This window comes from Oncorhynchus mykiss, chromosome 27 (genome assembly GCF_013265735.2).
Source record: "Oncorhynchus mykiss isolate Arlee chromosome 27, USDA_OmykA_1.1, whole genome shotgun sequence".
Classification (NCBI taxonomy): domain Eukaryota; kingdom Metazoa; phylum Chordata; class Actinopteri; order Salmoniformes; family Salmonidae; genus Oncorhynchus; species Oncorhynchus mykiss.
Window position 1 is genome coordinate 15,344,643 of NC_048591.1, and position 14,276 is coordinate 15,358,918.

A 14,276-nucleotide genomic window follows, 5' to 3' on the forward strand; every position below is an offset into this window, starting at 1 on the left:
TATATACATGTCACGTCATGAGGGAATGGAAACCAGGTGTGTGGGAAAACAAGACAAAACAAATGGAAAATGAAAGGTGGATCGGCGATGGCTATAAGACCGGTGACGTCGACCGCCGAACGCTGCCTGAACAAGGAGAGGAACCGACTTCGGAGGAAGTCGTGACACAATGTCACAATAGCAAGTCAATTTAATTCTGGTTTGTAAATACCGAGTTCAGACATGGTTGGTTCTCTGCATAGCTCTATTCTGCATTTACAAATCATTATTGTATAATGTAATTGACAGTATGGTAGGGGGCCAGTAAAATTGTCGCTATTTTCACAAATGGAACATGTTCAAATGATCAGATCTTAATACTCTTTGGTATTAAATTGCCTGGACCAACATATAAAAAGAGGGGCAGGTAGCCTAGCGCTTAGTGTTGGGTCAATAACCAAAAAGTTACTAGTTCGAATCCCCAAGCCAACAAGGTGAAAGATCTGTCGATCTGCCCTTCAGCAAGGCAATGAAACGTGGTCAAAAATGGATGATCCCTGGCCGTGACCTCACTCTCCGAAGGTGTCTCAGGGGAAGTTGGAATGTACAAAAAACACACGTGTACAAGCTACCCTCTTGTACATGCAGTAAAACAGGACAATTGTAAGCACCCCTATTTGAGTATATGCAGTATTATAAGCAGAGCCACTGTAGAGTGGCTCATTTTACATTTTACAGTGTTTTTCCTCTTTCTCAGATTTTAAACATGTTCTAATCTTAATAATTGTTGGTATATAGATGGTCTGGACCTTATATAAAACAATATAAAATAAATCCACACACTGTCTCTCACACACACACTCCTAGATTATAGTATACAGTATAAGCAATTCCATTGTAAGTCAATAGAGAATGAGGCCTACCTCTTTCTCTTCCTCTCTCAAAAGCACACGTGTACACAAATACCACAGATCTACACACACACACGGGTGTGCATGGAGGTCTCATGGGAGGGTGGGGTGTGCCAAATGGGTCATCTTTGTGCACGTTCTGACCACTTCTACAATGCGCAGACATATATGGAAGGTGTCATTCAAATCAAAAAGGGTGCAGTCAAAAAGTGATTACACCTATAACATGAACGACCCACACTTATTCTACAGCAAAAGGGTAAGAATATCAATTCTACAGTTTCCACAAATGAATGAAACCAGTTAGGACATCAGACTAAATAAGATTAGCTTCAAAGATCTGTATTTGTACATACATTCAGAATGGTTTGGCTTTCCCACCCGGTGTTGTTTGTTGGTTTGTGTGTGTCTGTGTGCACACGTGGGTGTGCAAGCGTGTTTGTATGTCACATGTGCGTTTGTGAGAGAGGGAGAGAAAGAGGGAGAATATTGAGAAACATGGTCTGATGAAACCAAGATTGAACTCTATGGCCTGAATGCCAGGTGTCTGGAGAAACTGTGCACTATCCCTATGGTGAAGCATGGCGGTGGTAGCATCTTGCTGTGGGGATGTTTTCAGCAGCAGGGACTGGGAGTCTAGTCAGGATTCGACGAAAGATGAACAGAGCAAAGTACATAGAGATCCTTGATGAAAACCTGCTCCACAGCACTCAGGACCTCAGACTGATGCGAAGGTTCACCTTCCAACAGAACAACAACCATAAGCACACAGCCAAGACAATGCAGGAGGGGCTTCGGGACAAGTTTCTGAATGTGCTTGAGTGGCCCAGCCAGAGCCCAGACTTGAACTCGATCGAACATCTCTGGAGAGACATGAAAATAGCTGTGCAGCAACGCTCGCCATCCAACCTGACAAAGCTTGAGAGGATCTGCAGAGAAAAATGGGAGAATGTCCCCAAATACAGGTGTGCCAAGCTTGAAGCGTCATACCAAAGAACACTCGAGGCTGTAATTGCTGCCAAATGTGCTTCAACGAAGTACTGAGTAAAGGGTTTGAATACTTTTGTAAATGTGATATTTCCATTTTGACATATTTATACATTTGCAAACATTTCCAAAAACCTGTTTTTGTTTTGTCATTATGGGGTATTGTGTTTAGATTGATGAGGAAAAACATGAATTTAATACATTTTAGAAAACGGCTGTAACATAACAAATTGTGTAAAAAGTCAAGGTGTCTGAATACTTTCCGAATGCACTGTATATATACACACCTTCCTAATATTAAGTTGCACCCACTTTTTCCCTCAGAACATCCTCAATTCGTTGAGGCATGGACTTTACAAGGTGTCAAAAACGTTCAAGGCTGCCCATAGTTGTGTCAAGTTGGCTGGATGTCCTTAGGGTGGTGGACCATTCTTAATACACACGGTAAACTGTTGAGCATGAGAAACACAGCAGCGTTGCAGTTCTTAACTCAAACCAGTGCGCCTTACACCTACTACCATACTCCGTTCAATGGTACTTAAATATTTTGTCTTGCCCATTCACCCTCTGAATGGCACACATACACAATCCATATCTAAATTGTCTCAAGGCTTTAAAATGATTCTTTAACCGATTTCCTCCCCTTCATCTGCACTGATTGAAGTGGATTCAACAAGTGGCATCAATAAGGGATCTTAGCTTTCACCTGAATTCACCTGGTCAGTCTATGTCATAGTACAATAAAACCTGACATTGTAGACAAAAGCTTTGGCGGAAATGAGATTTTGTTGATCAGTAAGCTCAGATAGCAAGTGTACCAAATTAAATGTTACATTTCTGTTATTTCTGTTATGGACATGAATGGGTTAATAACAAGAGAGTAGTGTTGATGATTTTAGAAACATTTTAGAAAATTGAGTATTTCCATTATTCATTAGATAATCTAGCTAGTCTCCAATGGTCTGCACATTGTTTCCTATGCGTTATTCAGTCTAGCTTTATGACGCTCACAACCTGGAACTAACAGAAAAGCTTTGTTTATACACATTCTGATTTGGTCTATAGGAGTACCCTTTAAAGAACCACTTTTGGTTCTTGGTAAAAAAAAACTTTTTGTGCCAGGTAGATCACTTTTGGGATTCATGTAGAACCCTTTCCACAGAGGGTTCTACATGGAACCCAAAATGTCTCTCCTATGGGGATAGCCAAAGAACCCTTTTGGAACCCTGGTAGATACCGATAATACACAAGGTAGAGTGATCTTCACTCACCCAATTCATGAGCAGTGGTGAAGGCCGAGGGGAGACCATCATCCTCGATGACAGAGCAGCTTCTCTTGGGATCACACATAGTGCCCACGTCTGCCATGCCTAAGGTGTCACAGGTAGTGGCTCCACACAAGTCCTGTTGCAGGAAACAAATGACATGTGATCATCTGGACAATGTGTGTAGGTGTGTAATGTAATTTGTCTTGCGTGTATGTGTTGTTATTTCATTGCATATCCACCATCTTTTGGTAGATATTTAAACAGAAAACACTAACAATCCGGTCCGTTGTTCTGGTTAGGCCCATGTTTTAAATATATCTCTCCCTCTCTCAATCTGGCCCAGTGAACTAACCCTTTAATCCACAAGATGCTTATGGAATGTTACAGCTGTCAGAGAAGAACAATTACACTGCCACGTGCCAAGAGGTCTGTCTGACAATGGAACTGTTAAAAATGTATTGTACTTGACCATTGTACAATGCTTTTAAACACAAGTTTATTTGATTTGAGTCTGAGAATTATTATCTGATATAACTGCATTGTTCATACAAGCACATTAACACCATACCTCTAGCATACAATATTAAATTCAATAACCCCCTTTCCCAATAAAGTAAATAAACACACTTTAAGGTAATTGTATAGGTCAAGGCATCTTCACCATATAAGTGGGATCATTTTACACCACTTTGATCACAGTTGGACAGATTCAGCCTCAGAATTAAGTGTTATGCACTCAAAGAGAACCAATGCATTAGATTGGTCCCGGCCAAGCTAGGCTTAATGGAAAACAGACAGACTGTCTGAATCCAGGCTGAGAGGCAGGACTAAAGGCTCACAGCTGGAAGTGAGTGGATCATCACAGAGAAATGGATACTTCCCATTCCACCATCAGCGTGTGTCAAATTCTAGCTCTGGTCCAGGCGTTAGTACTAATGCTGAGCCTGCCATTAGCAAGCTGTGCTGAATTCCTGGACCAGAGCTAGTGAAACCCCTGCCTGGCCTGTTCTACCTGTGCCATTTCAAAACTCAGTGGCATGGTGCTAACATGGGTTGGGATCATCGTTGAGTGATAATGCCCGAGAATCCGATGTTTGGAGAATATATTGGCACGGGTGTTGTTAGGCCCGAGTCGAAAGTCGAACGCCGGGAAACCATGCCAATATATCCTCCAAACACTGGCTTTGAGGGCACTAATCACTTTTATACGTATTACCAACATATTCAAATAATTTACATATTTTGATTAAAAACGTTGTTTGGATTAATTTATTCATACCATTTCATCCTTCCACAAGACACAAATCCAGGGTTTCTAGAGACGCGACCCAGTCTTTCTGTTCTGGATCTATGGACGCGACCCAGTCTTTTTGTTCTATATCTATGGACGCGACCCGGTCGTTCACTCTAAATGTTCCATTGCCATACTGGCTGGCAACGTTCTTATCCCTTGCTACCTAGCCAACTATGGCTAACTTACAGTCACGTCAAAAAGTGCAGCCAGAATAACAGCAAAGTAGCTGCATTTGAATTTGTTTAAGCTGTGACATTTATTTGGATACATCCATAACAATGAGCTAATGAGGGGGATTTTTGCCTGGCATAGAAAATGTGCTCACTCGTCAGGACACTGTTGTTCAGAGGAGCTAGCCAACAACACCGCTACAGTAACACAATCACTTCAAACTGAAGCTGGAAAGACTGCAAATTAGCTGCATTTCGTTTTTTACCTTTTTTCTATAGATTTTTTTTTGTATATATCCATAAAAATGATGCCAGTTGATTCATGATTTCGACTAGCTGAGAAACACTGCATGCCTGTCTGTGTCGTCCCGACACGTTCATTACTATGGGACAGCAGGAGATCGAACTTTAATATTGAAACAATGTTGCAAATGTTGGAGAGACAAACAGCAAGGTTTATACAAATCTCTGCTGTTGAAAACGAAATGTTAGTCTAAAATAAATGTGAGATAAATGTAATGATAATATATGCTTTTTATACACAGCTGAATGCTGTTTTAACCAATCAGCATTCAGGATTAGACCCACCCGTTGTATAACGTGTGATAGAGGCCTCTAGTGGCCAAAAGGCAGTTTTAGCATGGGCAGCGCAATTGAGGGCTTCCAACGTGCTTCCGCCCTGTGGCGACCGTCATTTGTTTCGAGCCCCACCTGTTTTGCATGTTATTTTGGCATTAGTACGTGTCACATATCAGTTTGACATCAAATAATGTTTTATCTACAGTACCTTTGATTGGACTGATCATGTCAACATCATACTTTCAAAATCTTAGCTAGCAGTCATCATCATGAATCAAGTCGACAATCTACAGGCAAATAATTTTCAATCCTTGTCATATGAAGAGAAATAATGAAGAGAAATTATAGATAAAATGTTTAAGTGCTCATCGAACATTGTTATAAACATTACACAACAAGTTGGAAATCGAAAATTCAACAATGAGTGGTTTGGAAGGAATCAGTGGATAACTGCAAGCATTGCAAAGCAATCACTAGCCTGCTATTCAGTGAAATGGGTGTGTGGTCTCAAGTCTGGGTTTAAGAGTCTCTTTTCCAAGTTTAAAAGGATAAACATTCAACATTGGCCATGCTGTTAATCCAGCATGACTTCTGCCGCGCTCAAAACAACAGGAAACTCAGAACTGGGAAATCTTACTTTAGTGCGTTGAAGACATCTAGGAACTTGAAATAAAACAAGCTCCGACTGGGAAAATAGGTTTTGAACGGTCATCCAACTCGGAATTGCAAGTCGGGAACTCAGGCCTCATTTTATAGCTCCGGCCTGAAGATCACCGACGTCATCATGATTCATCCTTGTTTTTTCCAAGACTTTTCATTGTCTTGAAAGCACCATCAATCCAGAGAATGCCAGACTTTTATGACAAAGTTTGATGACAAAATTTGCCCAAATACAACTGCCGCGCCACCTTCCTGTTCAAGTGAGCACAGCACAACAAGGTTTGTCCGAAAATGTATTGTATGCTGCTGCATAAAATATGTAATATACCAGAGAGATATGTCTACTGTAGCTACGAAAGTAATACTAAATGTATGTTGTGTAGTAAGCTGTTAGCTGTTGGTGGTGCACATCTAGCCTATAGCCTGTTTCAGAGAAATGTCATCATCGAATATAGTAAAAGCTTTCATTGTCTGCTTATATGCCCCCTTTATTTATCCTATGGTTCTGACTTGGTGTACAGGGAGAATAATGTAAGAATGGCCCATGTTCTGAATTAACAGGGGTACCTTGTTAAAAGTCAATTTGTGGAATTTCTTTCCTTCTTAATGCGTTTGAGCCAATCAGTTGTGTTGTGTGTGACAAGGTAGGGGTGGTATACAGAAGATAGCCTATTTGGTAAAAGACCAAGTCCATATTATGGCAAGAACAGCTGAAATAAGCAAAGCGAAATGACAGTCCATCATTACTTTAAGACATGAAGGTCAGTCAATCTGGAAAATGTCAAGAACTTTTAAAGTTTCTTCAAAAGCAGTCACAAAAACCATCAAGCGCTATGATGAAACTGGCTCACATCTCAACATCAGCTGTTCAGAGGAGACTACGTGAATCAGGCCGTCATGGTTGAATTGCTGCAAAGAAACCACTACTAAAGGACACCATTAATAAGAAGACACTTGCTTGGGCCAAGAAACATTAGCATTGGACATTAGACCGGTGGAAATCTGTCCTTTGGTTTGATAAGTTCAAATTTGAGATTTTTGGTTCCAACTGCTGTGTCTTTGTGAGATGCAGAGTAGGTGAACGGATGATCTCTGCATCTGTGGTTCTCACCGTGAAGCATGAAGGAGGAGTTATGATGGTGTGGGGTTGCTTTGCTGGTGACACTGTCTTGAGAGAATGCCAAGAGTGTGCAAACTTGTCATCAAGGCAAAGCGTGGCTACTTTGAAGAATTTGTTTAACACTTTTTTAGTTACTACATGATTCCATATGTGTTATTTCATGGTTGTGATGGCTTCACTGCAGGCCAGGCAGCAGGCTGTTAGCCAGCCTGCCAGCATAGTGGAGTCTGCCACTAGCACAGTCAGTGTAGTCAGCTCAGCTATCACCATTGAGACCGTGTCTGTGCCTCGACCTAGGTTGGGCAAAACTAAACATGGCGGTGTTCGCCTTAGCAATCTCACTAGGATAAAGACCACCTCCATTCCTGTCATTATTGAAAGAGATCATGATACCTCACATCTCAAAATAGGGCTACTTAATGTTAGATCCCTTACTTCAAAGGCAATTATAGTCAATGAACTAATCACTGATCATAATCTTGATGTGATTGGCCTGACTGAAACATGGCTTAAGCCTGATGAATTTACTGTGTTAAATGAGGCCTCACCTCCTGGCTACACTAGTGACCATATCCCCCGTGCATCCCGCAAAGGCGGAGGTGTTGCTAACATTTACGATAGCAAATTTCAATTTACAAAAAAAAAAATGACGTTTTCGTCTTTTGAGCTTCTAGTCATGAAATCTATGCAGCCTACTCAATCACTTTTTATAGCTACTGTTTACAGGCCTCCTGGGCCATATACAGCGTTCCTCACTGAGTTCCCTGAATTCCTATCGGACCTTGTAGTCATAGCGGATAATATTCTAATCTTTGGTGACTTTAATATTCACATGGAAAAGTCCACAGACCCACTCCAAAAGGCTTTCGGAGCCATCATCGACTCAGTGGGTTTTGTCCAACATGTCTCTGGACCCACTCACTGTCACAGTCATACGCTGGACCTAGTTTTGTCCCATGGAATAAATGTTGTGGATCTTAATGTTTTTCCTCATAATCCTGGACTATCGGACCACCATTTTATTACGTTTGCAATTGCAACAAATAATCTGCTCAGACCCCAACCAAGGATCATCAAAAGTCGTGCTATAAATTCACAGACAACACAAAGATTCCTTGATGTCCTTCCAGACTCCTTCTGCCTACCCAAGGACGCCAGAGGACAAAAATCAGTTAACCACCTAACTGAGGAACTCAACTTAACCTTGCGCAATACCCTAGATGCAGTTGCACCCCTAAAAACTAAAAACATTTCTCATAAGAAACTAGCTCCCTGGTACACAGAAAATACCCGAGCTCTGAAGCAAGCTTCCAGAAAATTGGAACGGAAATGGCGCCACACCAAACTGGAAGTCTTCCGACTAGCTTGGAAAGACAGTACTGTGCAGTACCGAAGAGCCCTTACTGCTGCTCGATCATCCTATTTTTCTAACTTAATTGAGGAAAATAAGAACAATCCGAAATTCCTTTTTGATACTGTCGCAAAGCTAACTAAAAAGCAGCATTCCCCAAGAGAGGATGACTTTCACTTTAGCAGTGATAAATTCATGAACTTCTTTGAGGAAAAGATTATGATTATTAGAAAGCAAATTACGGACTCTTCCTTAAATCTGCGTATTCCTTCAAAGCTCAGTTGTCCTGAGTCTGCACAACTCTGCCAGGACCTAGGATCAAGAGAGACACTCAAGTGTTTTAGTACTATATCTCTTGACACAATGATGAAAATAATCATGGCCTCTAAACCTTCAAGCTGCATACTGGACCCTATTCCAACTAAACTACTGAAAGAGCTGCTTCCTGTGCTTGGCCCTACTATGTTGAACATAATAAACGGCTCTCTATCCACCGGATGTGTACCAAACTCACTAAAAGTGGCAGTAATAAAGCCTCTCTTGAAAAAGCCAAACCTTGACCCAGAAAATATAAAAAACTATCGGCCTATATCGAATCTTCCATTCCTCTCAAAAATTTTAGAAAAGGCTGTTGCGCAACAACTCACTGCCTTCCTGAAGACAAACAATGTATACGAAATGCTTCAGTCTGGTTTTAGACCCCATCATAGCACTGAGACGGCACTTGTGAAGGTGGTAAATGACATTTTAATGGCATCGGACCGAGGCTCTGCATCTGTCCTCGTGCTCCTAGACCTTAGTGCTGCTTTTGATACCATCGATCACCACATTCTTTTGGAGAGATTGGAAACCCAAATTGGTCTACACGGACAAGTTCTGGCCTGGTTTAGATCTTATCTGTCGGAAAGATATCAGTTTGTCTCTGTGAATGGTCTGTCCTCTGACAAATCAACTGTAAATTTCGGTGTTCCTCAAGGTTCCGTTTTAGGACCACTATTGTTTTCACTATATATTTTACCTCTTGGGGATGTTATTCGAAAACATAATGTTAACTTTCACTGCTATGCAGATGACACACAGCTGTACATTTCAATTAAACATGGTGAAGCCCCAAAATTGCCCTTGCTAGAAGAATGTGTTTCAGACATAAGGAAGTGGATGGCTGCAAACTTTCTACTTTTAAACTCGGACAAAACAGAGATGCTTGTTCTAGGTCCCAAGAAACAAAGAGATCTTCTGTTGAATCTGACAATTAATCTTAATGGTTGTACAGTCGTCTCAAATAAAACTGTGAAGGACCTCGGCGTTACTCTGGACCCTGATCTCTCTTTTGAAGAACATATCAAGACCATTTCAAGGACAGCTTTTTTCCATCTACGTAACATTGCAAAAATCAGGAACTTTCTGTCCAAAAATGATGCAGAAAAATTAATCCATGCTTTTGTCACTTCCAGGTTAGACTACTGCAATGCTCTACTTTCCGGCTACCCGGATAAAGCACTAAATAAACTTCAGTTAGTGCTAAATACGGCTGCTAGAATCCTGACTAGAACCAAAAAATGTGATCATATTACTCCAGTGCTAGCCTCTCTACACTGGCTTCCTGTCAAAGCAAGGGCTGATTTCAAGGTTTTACTGCTAACCTACAAAGCATTACATGGGCTTGCTCCTATCTATCTCTCTGATTTGGTCCTGCCGTACATACCTACACGTACGCTACGGTCACAAGACGCAGGCCTCCTAATTGTCCCTAGAATTTTTAAGCAAACAGCTGGAGGCAGGGCTTTCTCCTATAGAGCTCCATTTTTATGGAACGGTCTGCCTACCCATGTCAGAGACGCAAACTCGGTCTCAACCTTTAAGTCTCTACTGAAGACTCATCTCTTCAGTGGGTCATATGATTGAGTGTAGTCTGGCCCAGGAGTGGGAGGGTGAACGGAAAGGCTCTGGAGCAACGAACCACCCTTGCTGTCTCTGCCTGGCCGGTTCCCCTCTTTCCACTGGGATTCTCTGCCTCTAACCCTATTACAGGGGCTGAGTCACTGGCTTTACTGGGGCTCTCTCATGCCGTCCCTGGAGGAGGTGCGTCACCTGAGTGGGTTGAGTCACTGATGTGGTCATCCTGTCTGGGTTGGCGCCCCCCCCCCCCCCCCCCTTAAGTTGTGCCGTGGCGGAGGTCTTTGTGGGCTATACTCAGCCTTGTCTCAGGATGGTAAGTTGGTGGTTGAAGATATCCCTCTAGTGGTGTGGGGGCTGTGCTTTGGCAAAGTGGGTGGGGTTATATCCTTCCTGTTTGGCCCTGTCCGGGGGTGTCCTCGGAGTGGGCCACAGTGTCTCCTGACCCCTCCTGTCTCAGCCTCCAGTATTTATGCTGCAGTAGTTTATGTGTCGGGGGGCTAGGGTCAGTTTGTTATATCTGGAGTACTTCTCCTGTCCTATTCGGTGTCCTGTGTGAATCTAAGTGTGCGTTCTCTAATTCTCTCCTTCTCTCTTTCTCTCTCTCGGAGGACCTGAGCCCTAGGACCATGCCCCAGGACTACCTGACATGATGACTCCTTGCTGTCCCCAGTCCACCTGGCTGTGCTGCTGCTCCAGTTTCAACTGTTCTGCCTTATTATTATTCGACCATGCTGATCATTTATGAACATTTGAACATCTTGGCCATGTTCTGTTATAATCTCCACCCGGCACAGCCAGAAGAGGACTGGCCATCCCACATATGCTCTCTCTAATTCTCTCTTTCTTTCTCTCTCTCGGAGGACCTGAGCCCTAGGACCATGCCCCAGGAATACCTGACATGATGACTCCTTGCTGTCCCCAGTCCACCTGACTGTGCTGCTGCTCCAGTTTCAACTATTCTGCCTTATTATTATTCGACCATGCTGGTCATTTATGAACATTTGAACATCTTGACCATGTTTTGTTATAATCTCCACCCGGCACAGCCAGAAGAGGACTGGCCACCCCACATAGCCTGGTTCCTCTCTCGGTTTCTTCCTAGGTTTTGGCCTTTCTAGGGAGTTTTTCCTAGCCACCGTGCTTCTTCACCTGCATTGCTTGCTGTTTGGGGTTTTAGGCTGGGTTTCTGTACAGCACTTTGAGATATCAGCTGATGTACGAAGGGCTATATAAAATAAATTTGATTGAAATTTGATTGATTGACTGTTGTTCTACAATGTAGAAAATAGTAAAAATAAAGAAAAACCTTTGAATGAGTAGCTGTCCAAACATGTGACTGGTACTGTATATATTTTCTAAGGCATTAAATGAGGCTGAATAAACTGTTTCGCTGCCAGAAAAGGCTCCGCTGATAGCCAGCAGTGGTAAGGTGTTGGGACTCTGCTGTTGAAATAGCTTTATGTAGGCCCTAACAGTTTGTGGGCACTGTTTGTCACCGTTATAGTGCAATTAATGTATGTTTAGTGTTGTGTTGTGTAGTGGCTTTGCTGGCATGCATACATTTTTTTCACTTTGCCCCACCAAAATGTACATGCTTAAATCGCCACTGCTTCCGCCAATTTAAAGTAGTCAAAGTAGTCAAATGGGTGGGGATTCCTATGGGTTGTAGCCTCAATGTCGCTGCCCATGCTGTCACAGACCCTATAATGGCACAGATATAAAGCTGAGTCCGCTATCTATCTCTATGGTTGGGGTGGAAAAATAGGTGACTGGCTAGACACATTCTGAAAGATGTGCAACAGTCATTGTTCATATGGTTCATCTTGTTCCATGAGCATGTTTTTGGCTCAGTGATCACGATTGTGGGGGCCTTTATGCTAAATGTTTGGCAATGTGATTCATGATAGGAAAAAGGAGGTGGACTTTTAAGATGTGAAGACAGATGAGTTGCTTTTCAGCTGTGCAGTTAGTTGTAAGCAATGTTTTCATTTTTTTCTCGTAGAGATGCATAGAGTAGAAATTGGAATTGGAAGTGTAAGTGTAAGTGTAATTTACTTCCTTAATTAACTGAAAAGGAATTGACACCCAAACCCACCTTGTCTCAGCATTATCAGGCTGCATGTAACACACAGGGATGTGTCTATAAAAGAGCACTTAGTATTGTATTTGGAGATAATGTATTGGGTGACAATGAGATAATAATTCAAAATTTAAATAATTGATGATTGCATGGAAGCTAATTTGCAAGTAAACATTGACACCTGGCTGCAACTCACCACACCTTACCTGTTTGGTGAATAGGATTGCAGTGTCCCAGTATTCAGGGTGCTTGTCATCGTATTTGTTTAAATTTTTCTGCCAAGAACAGAAACTGCGCAGAGTGAGGGCAGCATTGGTGGAAACCTTGGGTCCTTTCTCTGTTTCGTTGATCACCATGAAGCCCACTACCACTATGTTTATGGAATTCATGATGCTGGGGTGCTTGTAAAGCCTTGAAGCAACAGACATCAGGGTCAACAGGTAATGTTTCAAGTCGTCCCCGTGGAATTTGGCCATAGACTCATCAGCCACGACAAGAACCTCCACAAACCTAGGGATGGAGGCAAACCTTTTGGATCTACCCAGGCTCTTCAATACAGTTTCAGTCAGGCTGTCCATCTCCAGTCCTTTCATGCGTTTATATTTCTCAAAAGACCCTGGAAGGTTTTGGGTCAAACCAGGTTCTACTCCACACCTGTTCGTGGTGGTATTGCCGCTGGAGTCCCTGTCGCTTCCCCGGCGACGTATGACATGGGTTCTTCTCTCAGTATTCACTGTATATCCTCCTCCGGTCCTTTCGTTCCCAAGTGGATTGATGAAATATTCCATGCCCTGGTAAGAAAAGGCGCCTTGTAAGCCTTTGCACAGGCTCAGCGCAGCATACGATTCCTGGTCTGCATTGACATCACCGGAGTAGAAGCAGTGGTTCAGGTCTGTGGTTGCAGAGGAAGTTGATGCTAAGGAGCCGCTGTGAGGAGTGATGTTGGGCGCAATAAATGTAGAATCCGGTGAAAGGTTTAGATAACATTCTTGCCTGAAAGCAGTAATTTTAAAAACAACTAGCTGGTCATTCATTCTCCCCTCCGTCTGTCGAATAGTATGTCTTTCTAAATGTTGATGATCTAATCGAACAGGTACGCAAAAATCTATTTCCATGCAATAATTAAATTTAGCATATAATAGGACATCCATAAAAATAAACAGAGAGCCAATAAACATAGACATCTTTGTAATACAAAAACTATTATTTATCGATAAATCCGGCACTGTCCTTGGTGGTACCACGTCTGCATGTGAGGTTGACAATCCAGTGCGCTGTGTCACAGAGCCGCAGATGGGCGTCCTCAAAGGATGAAAGACCAAACGATGTGATCGATTCCCATCTTGAACCAGACTATTGAGCCCAGACTGCTCTTTGGACTTTGTGAGTTTGACTCTCTGGAGTCATGTTCATAAACATTGAGAACTGTCAACGGAAATTCGGGGAGGTGCTGAGAAAAGCTGGTTGGACATAGTCTACCCCCTTGGTTTATGCTTTAAACCGCAGCCACTTGTAGCGCTCTAAATATTATTATCACATGTGGCAAGAGCTGAACTGTCTCGTCCCACTATCGGAACCAAAAGTGCGTCTCTGACGCGATAGGTTGAACACTCATCACCTACCACAAAAGTACAGTTTTGGTTAAAAAACATTGTTCAGACCAATTGTACAGTGTGAGTTATAGATTCAGGTGAAACTAATATGACTTAATCTGGCATAACTAATCGATTAATTAAACTATAATCTTTTACAATCTAATTATCGTACAGGGTAACTAGGCTTAATGACCTAACAGTTCAAACTCCATGCGTAATGCAAGTACACCCAAGATTGATTGAGAAATAGTCAAATAATATTTCCAACAAAAATCACTTATGTTGCTCTAACCTGTTCCAGTGTGCAGTACATAGGCTATAGCTTAAAAAAGAGCGACACCTGTTGCGCCTGCAGTAGAGTGCGCATCTCTGGTCATTCCCTC

At 42.3% G+C, this 14,276-nt stretch overlaps 1 protein-coding gene across 1 annotated transcript in view; it reads right to left on the minus strand.

Annotated features, from left to right (window-relative positions):
* Nucleotides 1-13,733, minus strand: part of LOC110507161 (A disintegrin and metalloproteinase with thrombospondin motifs 15) — a 31,508-nt gene extending 17,775 nt beyond the window's left edge. Inside the window, exons 1-2 of the mRNA XM_021587036.2 lie at nucleotides 12,505-13,733; nucleotides 3,149-3,281 (exon numbers count right to left, since the gene is read on the minus strand). Coding sequence (XP_021442711.2) covers nucleotides 3,149-3,281; nucleotides 12,505-13,482 — 1,111 coding nt within the window. The 5' untranslated portion in view covers nucleotides 13,483-13,733. The remainder of the gene's footprint in view (nucleotides 1-3,148; nucleotides 3,282-12,504) is intronic.
* Between the last annotated feature and the right edge of the window lie 543 nt (nucleotides 13,734-14,276).